The sequence below is a fragment of the Hydra vulgaris genome, chromosome 03, assembly GCF_038396675.1.
Source record: "Hydra vulgaris chromosome 03, alternate assembly HydraT2T_AEP".
NCBI classification, from domain to species: domain Eukaryota; kingdom Metazoa; phylum Cnidaria; class Hydrozoa; order Anthoathecata; family Hydridae; genus Hydra; species Hydra vulgaris.
This window is the reverse complement of record NC_088922.1, coordinates 5,993,197-6,002,662: the sequence shown is the minus strand read 5'-3', so window position 1 is coordinate 6,002,662 and position 9,466 is coordinate 5,993,197. Positions and strand designations below refer to the sequence as shown.

The window sequence follows — 9,466 nt, the reverse complement described above, 5'->3', positions numbered from 1 at the left end:
AAAAATACTGCTCTGGCTAACTTGAATCTCGTGTAATAGTTTTTTGTCATAGTTGTATTATATTTCTTAATTTTGTAATCTTTTTAGTATATTTATTTTATTGTTATGGGGAACGCAGTCAGAGACCTACTTATTTTTTGAACCTGCTGTCTTTTTGAACATGTATTGCTGTTCTAATAAACTTTATTCTTATCCACATCAAACTTTATTCTTATCCACATCATTATAATCAAGAGCTTTTCATTTTGTTTTCCTGCTAGTTTCTTTGTCTAGTCTTTTAACAAACTGATGACATTCACTACCTCATTAAATTACTCTTGGTATTTATGAGATCAAGGTATCTATTAGTTTCCAGATCACCTATTTAAATAAAACAATAAGCTCAATTTAATTTGTTTTTATCAAAATGTTTCTTTTAAAGAAAATTGTTATTTTTCTTATTCGGGAAATATTTAGAAAAAAACTTTTGTTAGTTCAATTTTCACCTAACTTTAAATAGGATAGGTTCGGATAATATGAGCACCTTGGTAATATGAGCATACCAATAGGTTTCTAAGATGTAAGCAGTGAAATTAAAGTTGCTTTAAATACCTTAATCTACCCTACTTACGACGTGCATGCTAAAAATAAGTTACGTCAATAAGTCTTTTAACAAATCTTTTCAGAAACGGATTTTTTATGGTAACTAAATAGCGATCATTAATGTTACCCAAACTCTTGAAGCTCCCTAAAGAGTTTGCTTTATTTTTTTTTAAGGGTGTGATTTTTATTTCTTTTTTTGCTTCTTCATTTTGTTAATTTTAAAGTCTCATTTTCGAAGTTTTTTTAAAAATTCAAAGGGGTATTATTTTTTTAGATACCTAGCTTTGACTAATAGATAAAATATCGCAATAGCTGAGTTAAGCGAGGCGAGTTTCCTTCGCACTCGTAAACCATTTAAAATGGAAGAGGCTTTTTCGTAAACCATTAAAGCCAACAATTTTTTGCGTATGTAACGTCGCATTTTAACAAAAGACTAGAAATAACAAATTAGAAATAAGAGTTTATTTAAATTTTTTAGGAAAATTCCTTTAATTAAAAATACTCTAATCCACTTTATTGCAATTTTTAGATTTAACGATTAATTTTGCTTGATTCAAATTTTTTTTTCAATTTTTTTTATTCAAAATATTTTTAAAGATATCAACCTTTAATTCGAGCTCATTGATTTATAAAACAAATTATTAACAGATATACTTTTTAGTTTTTCAAAATGTGGCATAATGTTACCCTGGGTTGGCCATGTATACTTGTTGCGCTGTTTTGTTTCATTTACTTACAAATTACTTAAGTAAATACCTTCATAATGTTAGAGCAAATACTTACTTAAAATCTACATTAAGAAATACTTCTGTTTTGTTTAAATAATTGTCCTCAAATCAATTTAAAGCAAAAGAAATATAGAAATTATACAGAAAACTTTGAATATTGTATTAATTTTTTTCTGTTCTATAACAAAAAAATAACTGTTTATAATAAAAAAATAACTAAATTGGTAGGTAGGTAACAACTCTATATAAATATTTAATGTTTGAAAATAATTGTTTTAGTCAGGTTTAAAGGCACGTAGCCTAGAATTGTATTTACTGTTAGATGTTGCACTAGAGGTATCACATTTAACTTTTTTTCGTTTCTGGGGTGCTTCTAGGGCATTTTTGATTGGTATAACTTCTGATTCTTCTGAGTCAGGACAGATTCCATTTCCTGGTGGAACATTTAGTTTCTTTTTGTGCTTTAATATTGAAGTTCCAAGGTCTGCACAATTGTCTTTCAAATGACTGATAAATGCTTGTGAAATAAGGTTTAGATCAACAGATGATAGATCCTGCAGTGGCAACCAATTAATAAGAGGTTCTTTATTGCAAGGATAAATTCCACACTTAGCAAAAACTGATATTAAATTTTCACTTGAAGTGTCTTTTATTAATTCCAGCACTTTTTTTAGTAGTGATGGGAAGCATCCTTTTGGAAGTGTTGCTGATTTTTTACCTGCAGGTAATTCTTTCCATGAATTCAAAACAGTTTTCCATTTACTTTTTAGTGGCCTTAAATAGGCATTATCTAGAGGCTGTGTCAAATGTGACGAGTTGGGAGGCAAACACACAAATACTATGTTATTTACTTGACAAAGTTTTAAAACATTCTGACTAATGCGTGATGATATTATTCCCAATGAGAACTTTTTTTTCCAGTTGTTTTTTTCAGTATAGGAAGCAGGTGAGCAGTAAACCACTCCTCAAATGTGACGCTATCTAACCATCCATGTTTTGTGCGATTGTACCTAGTTCTATGAGGACCGTTTTCAGTCCACGTTGACCACAGATTTTCTGATTTGTAGACAACATAAGGTGGTATTGTACAGCGTTGCAGCGTTGTCGCAAAACATGACTGAAATATTGGATTTTGATGAGCTCATTACTTTTTCAGGGTAACCTCTACGACAAATAATTTTTTTGCGGCCTGGGTCATCACTTAGGTTTGTTTCATCATAGTTGTATATATTTTCTGCTGGCACATTTGTAACAACTTGGGAGAGGTTTTCAATAAACTCGCTTAAGGTTTTTTCGTTAACAGCAGCCCGATTACGTTTTATATTAACTGCCTACTGCGTCATGAGCATAAGATGTCTTTTTAAAAATATTTTCCTCCATTCAAGTCCTGGAAAATTGTTTCTAAGCTGTGGAATAGTTTTGTTTTGGGAAGAGAGATAATCCTTTACAATAAATCTAAAATCCAATTCATCAACACGGAATCCAAACTCAGACACTGCCAAGATGTGAGAAACAAAAGCAGATTTTTCCAAAGCAGTAAATTTTGTAGGATGTCCTGGTTGTCCATTGTGTTTTAGCTTTAGTTTACTTTGGATAGTAGTTCTAGATATGCAAAAATGTTTAGATGCTACTCTCTGACTAATTCTGCCTTCATTATTAGCATTAAGGCACTGTTGGAGCTTTTCTTGAGAATAATCTACATATTTTCTGGAAACCGGTCTCCTAGAATACATTCTTGGCATTTTCATAAGCTGAAATATAAATCAATCAATATATTTTACCAACAACAAAAATATTGTTTACAGTATAAAATACGGTTTTTGTAAAATTATTACAATACTATTATTATAAATAAAAAATGTAAAGGAACTTTTGTAAAGAGTAATGAATATTGCAAATAGTAAGTAAAAACTAATTCAAAGCAGAAACTTAACATAATTCAAAAACACACAAGCAACAACAACAAAAAAGTCATTAACATATAATATTATATATATATTATTAATATATATATTATATTAAATGTTAATGACTTTAACTTTATTATATTTGTTATAATAATAATGATAATAATACATTTAATAAAGAAATAAATCATACCACCAAAATAAATAAATAAAAAGTATATTTATTTAATATAAATAAAATGATTGGAGATTTAATAAATGATATGGGGTTACTTTAAGTCCGGATTAAAGTAACCCCACTTTAACATAAAAACTAATTTAAATGTTATTAGTTATTTTTTTCTCGCAGCTAAATCTTTTTACCTAAGTGTTAAAACTAGAAATCTCAGAGATTTTTTATTTATGTAGTGTGTGCGATAATAACAAACCACATAAAAGTTCTGCTACGTGAATTTCACTAGCAAATTCAGTTCATTTTTGACATCCAACTTAAAGTTAAATTATTTAGTGTAGCAATATGGTTTCATAACAGAATTAGTCATATATATATAAATTAAAAAATAGAAAAAAACGCACCACCTTTTAAACGTTTGAACAGGAAAGGCATGAAACTCAAATTTTCTGTAAGTGGATTCAAGTAGGACCACAAGGCATAAAGTATGTTACGGTATGTTGTTTCTTTAAAACTATTTATTTGTTACTATTGCAATAAACAGTGACGGATCTAACGTTATATAGCTATGGACGCGGCCGTAGTTATATAACGCGTTTTATTAGCGCTAAACGTTAATCTAAAAGTTAAGGCAAAAAAATTTGCGTATTAACGTCATAAAAAACTTTTTAACGTCGTTTGCTCTTGCATTTATCTTACATTTTATTGATTAATTTTATAGATTACATTATATTGATTATTTTTATTATGGTGCATCTAATTGCACAAAAAGATATAAAACTGGTACAGATGTATCATTTCACGAATAAGAGTTTGTATTCATGATTTCATGGCTTTTTTTGTTCCCAGGCACCAATCATCGCAATTTTTTGCAAAGCATCATTATTTGACATAAGTATAAACATACAAATGTCAAGAGTTTGCTCCATGCGTGGAAGTTAGTTATCTCAAACACCAAAAAATACTGAATCCGACACTGGTTATAAATACAAGTTCTTATTCGTGAAATGATACATCTGAACCAGTTTTATATTTTTATGTGCAATTGTATGCACCAAAATTACTCAATATAATGTAATCAATTAAATTAATCAATAAAATGTAAGATACATGCAAGAGCAAACTCGACGTAAAAAAGTTTGTTATGACGTTCATGCGCAAATTTTGTTTGGCTTCACTTTTAGATTAACGTTTTATAGCCGCGTCTATAGTTTTTAATATACTTTTTAATCTACGCATATGCTGAATTGACGGAGCCGGGATTTTAGCCAACAACAATCCTTTTTTTTAAAAAAAATACAAAAAACTTAATATTTTCGTTGGCTATTGTAAAAAAAAAAGTACAAAATGTTTGTGAAAAAAAATAAAAAAAATAAAAAAAACTAGCATAATATAAATAATTTTAGTTTCTAGTTTTAATTGTAATTTTGTAATTATAGCTCTTGTAATTCCTATAAGAGGCTTGTTTAATTATAGCTCTTAACATTGTTATTGTTGTTATTGTTATTGCTTTTGTTGTTGTTTTTGCATCGTTTTCATTAATAACAAATCATTTGAAAACCAAAGATTTTTCCAACCAAGTCAATGAACTTTTTTACTTTACTACATTTGTAATTTAGTTTACAAATATCCGTTTAATTCTTAGAACTTAACCCTTTTTTTTTTTTTTTTTAAGTAGAATCACAAACGTAAAAGAAATTGAATTCATTCTATTTATCGTAAAACTCACATTATTCTCTTTGTCGTAAAACTCGGGCATAAGGCCAGCTCGAACTTAAAAGAAATTCGGGCTTTACATGGAAATCCATAAGAATTGTTATGAGCCGTGAATTTAGGTGAAATCTCTTATATGTAATAAAATTTGGATATTGTGATATCCAAATATTATTATTATTTTATTCTGAATGTTTAAATACATTTTAATACAAGTTGCTCAAACAATAAAAGAAAGAAAAATAAAACTAAAAAGTTTTCTTAGCAACGTTGGAACGTCTCCATAACAACTTCATAAACAACAAATACATAAAAAACGTAAAAACTATTTTTGATTTAGCTCACAAGGTGATTAACTTCTAATTTCAATTTCAAAAAAATTTTTAAAAGATTTTTTATAATAAATAATTAATTACTATTACTTATTCCGAAATTGCTATTAATTATTCACAACATGAGCAAAGCATTCACTTGAGATCGAAAAAGATTTTCTTATGGCAAAAACAAAAAATATGGGAACTGGAAAGTTGGTTTGTATTTGTCAAATATGTACTTGTGGGTAAGTATAGCTTTATATAAAGAACAATTATCTTCTAAAGCTTTCCATAACTAAAGTATATTTATTCTTTCCCATTCGCTAGTATGCAAAAAGTAGATTAAATTTAGTACATTACATACAAATAGATTAAAATAAGTAAATTACATAAATTTGTTTAAGCACTTATAGTTATGCTATAATAGCATGTCTATCACATTTGAGGGTAGCTCTAATTGCTTTATTTTGTAATAATTAAAAAAAATTTCTTCATTTGTTTCTAACAAGAAAGATATACAGTACAGATAATGTGGTGCAATTATTGTGTTTAAAACAAATGTTTAAGTCAGTTTAGTATATATAGCTATTATATTCGAAATCCTGTTTTTTATCTACACTTATTTAAAAAAAAGGCTAAAAAATACAAGATATTTGAGTAGAATAAAATCCAGTATACATATTTGAAAAATATGTATACTGGAAAATATTTATCTCTGATTCATACTTTTACAGAATGTGTGGTTTCTGATAGAAACTATAAAACTAGACAAAAACTAGACATGCAAATACAAGTAAGGCTAAAATAAAAAGTATATATAATAATGGTTTATTGCATATTAATTAATTAGTTCAACATTTTAAAAATTTAAACAAATGATAATCAAATTTCTTTCTTGCTTATAATAATTCGGTTAGTTATAAAGTCAAAAGTCAGATCGAATAAGAGAAATATTTAGACATTTTCTATAAAAATGTCTAAAATCATTTCTAAGCATCAAATTTTAGCCATATAAATCGCATAATTATTTTGTTTGTGGTTATCTGATAGGAATTTGTTCTCATGACAACATTTGAATATCAATTCGCTAGCAAATACAACTATGCTTTCAAAGTAAAGTCTGTTTTTCCTTTAGCAGGTTCATCAAGAAGAATGTCTAAGTATCAAAAAATTTAAGTTATAAAAAAAATATTTGACAGAAAGTTGGAAATTGTTATATTTAATTTTATATTTTCAAATAAAATTTTTTGATGAGCTAATCAAAAAATATTATTTACAAATGCATTGTTTCCTCGCAAAATTACCCTAATAAACAATATATTGGCTTAAGTGAAGGCGAATAAAAAAAACATTACGTCAACCACAAACAATCTTTTAAATATAAAAAATACTCAAAAGAGACTATACTGTCAAAATATATTTGGCAATTAAAAGAAAAAAATGTTAATTTCAAATTAAACTAGTCAATGTCTTTCTTAAAACTGCACCTGCCTATAACAATATTTCTAAAATTGTATACTACGTTTAAAAGAAAAATGTTAAATTATTACCCATGGATCAATTTTGTGAAAAGTAATGTAGCTAATGTAACTTCCTGGTTGCAATATTACTACACTTTATAAAATTATTTATAAAAATTTCTAACTTCCTGTAAAAAAAATTTTCTATAATTTGAATTTTTCTATATTTAAACATTCTTCCTGAAGAACTTGCTGAAGGTGAAACAGACCGTAGAAGAAATTTAATTACTAATTTATATATATATGTGTATATATATATATATATATATATATATATATATATATATATATATATATATATATATATATATATATATATGTATGTATGTATGTATGTATGTATGTATGTATGTATGTATGTATGTATGTATATATAAAACTTTTTTCTCTAAATCATAAACATTTCAAATTGAGCATGATGCAAAATTATATTTTAATGTTCGTAAAGTAACAAAAAAGTATGAATTTTTAAAAAGTATTACTAATCATAATTTTTCATTTAATTAAATAAGTTTTGTTTATTATTATGTAGGCGCCATCATTGCATTCATCGCACAAATAGTGAAATAAAGGTAAATGGCCCATGTGCTTTAACTGAATATAGAGATACCTTTCGTAAATTTTCTGGTTACCAACCTGAAGCTCCTTTTAAGCCTATTAATGCAACTAGTCTAAGTGATCAACCATTTGACGGTGTTAGTACATATTCCAAAGAATATATCCCTCATGCTATTGTTCCTCGATTAAAGAAAGAGCCTGCAAAGTTTGTTAAAATTCCTGGAGACTTTGAAGGGTTATCAAGTTATAAGCAGGATTATTTTGAAAAGTTTCCAGAAAAAGTTATGTCATCTAAGCCACAATATAATTATATTTCTCATAATGAACCATTTAATGATACTACAGTAAATAAAGAAACATATAAAGCATGGGATCTTCAAACAAATACTGCATTTAGACCTTTGGAATCTATTAAATTTTCAACAAGTAAGTTTAATCACAAAACCACGTTTCAACATGACTTTCCTAGTCATCTTGGGTATCTTGGAAGAGATCCATTAAAAATACCTGAATCTGCTTTATCTTTGCCTACTGGAAAATTTGCAAACGAAACAACTTCAAAAGTAGATTACTCTCCAAAAGATGTTCGACCTGAAAAATCAGCAAAACCACCACAGCATGTAACTCAATGCAAAGAACCATTCGATCATCAAACAACAACACAACATAGTTTCAAATGGTTAGATGGCAAGCCTGCTCTTACTTGTAGACCTAATCAAATGACACTAATGTCAAGAGATCCTCTTGACACAGAAACAACAAATAATACAACATACAAGCCATGGAGTATTCAAAAAAGAAAGAAATGGATGCCACAAGTTGGATGGACTGCCTCATCTGTTCCATTTAACCATGAAACTACTTTTCAACATGATTACACAAAAAAACATATTGATCCTACTAAAAGTGCTCGCCCTAATTATGTTCGATTGCAGCCTGGCAGCTTTGATGGTTTAACTACTCACAAAGATGCTTTTAAGTCGTGGGCAATTAATCCAAGAGAAAGTATGCGACCAGCAGAAGGTTACAAAGGACCGTCTGGAAACTTTGATGGCCGCACAACTTTTCAAACTGATTTCACAGGTTGTAAAACAGATCGTCAAAATTTAATTCTGCCTAAACCTGATAATATTTCATTTACTGGTCCACAAGAATTTTCTACTGTTTATAAAGATACTTTCAGAGGAGAAACACTTTCTCCTTGTCCTGCAAAGTATTTAGAAACAAATATAAACAAACCTTCGGTCAATGGATATATATATACTTCAGAAAGAAATGGACACCAATATTTCAAAGTCCTAGATAGAAGTATGTCTACACCAGATATATCTATGCAGAAACAAATGGAAATTGTGACATTTTAATAAAACAATGGAAAAATTCTAGATTTTGTTTTAGATTTTTTTTTAGATTCTTATAGACTTGTATTCTAATATAAAATACAGTATATATATAAATATATATATATATATATATATATATATATATATATATATATATATATATATATATAGTTATATAAATATATAAATATATATACATATATATATATATATATATATATATATATATATATATATATATATATATATATATATATATATATATATATATATATATATATATATATATATATATATAGTTATATAAATATATAAATATATATACATATATATATATATATATATATATATATATATATATATATATATATATATATATATATATATATATATATATATATATATATATATATATATATATATATATAACATTGGCACACTTGTAAGTTTTGAGAACAAGCTCGATCACTTTAACAAATGAGTAATTATGCTATTTAAATTGATTTATGAATATTATATTATAGACAACTGGAGTTGTTCTGGGTGTGCTGATGTTTATGCTTTTTGATATAATAATGTCATTTTAAAAATTAGTTTTTTTTTTTTAATTTAGCTCAATTTTTCTATTA

At 26.9% G+C, this 9,466-nt stretch overlaps 1 protein-coding gene across 3 annotated transcripts in view; it reads left to right on the top strand.

The window, feature by feature from the left end:
- LOC100198318 (stabilizer of axonemal microtubules 1) overlaps positions 1-8,877 on the top strand; it is a 32,143-nt gene extending 23,266 nt beyond the window's left edge. The window contains exons 1-2 of one of the 3 annotated variants that reach the window (XM_065792144.1): positions 5,140-5,224; positions 7,469-8,877. In XM_065792144.1, coding sequence (XP_065648216.1) covers positions 5,208-5,224; positions 7,469-8,858 — 1,407 coding nt within the window. In that variant the 5' untranslated portion in view covers positions 5,140-5,207 and the 3' untranslated portion in view covers positions 8,859-8,877. Of the gene's footprint in view, positions 1-5,139; positions 5,225-5,446; positions 5,662-7,468 lie in introns of those variants that run through there. The other 2 variants (XM_065792142.1, XM_065792143.1) reach the window with 2 other exon arrangements.
- The last annotated feature ends 589 nt before the right edge of the window (positions 8,878-9,466 follow it).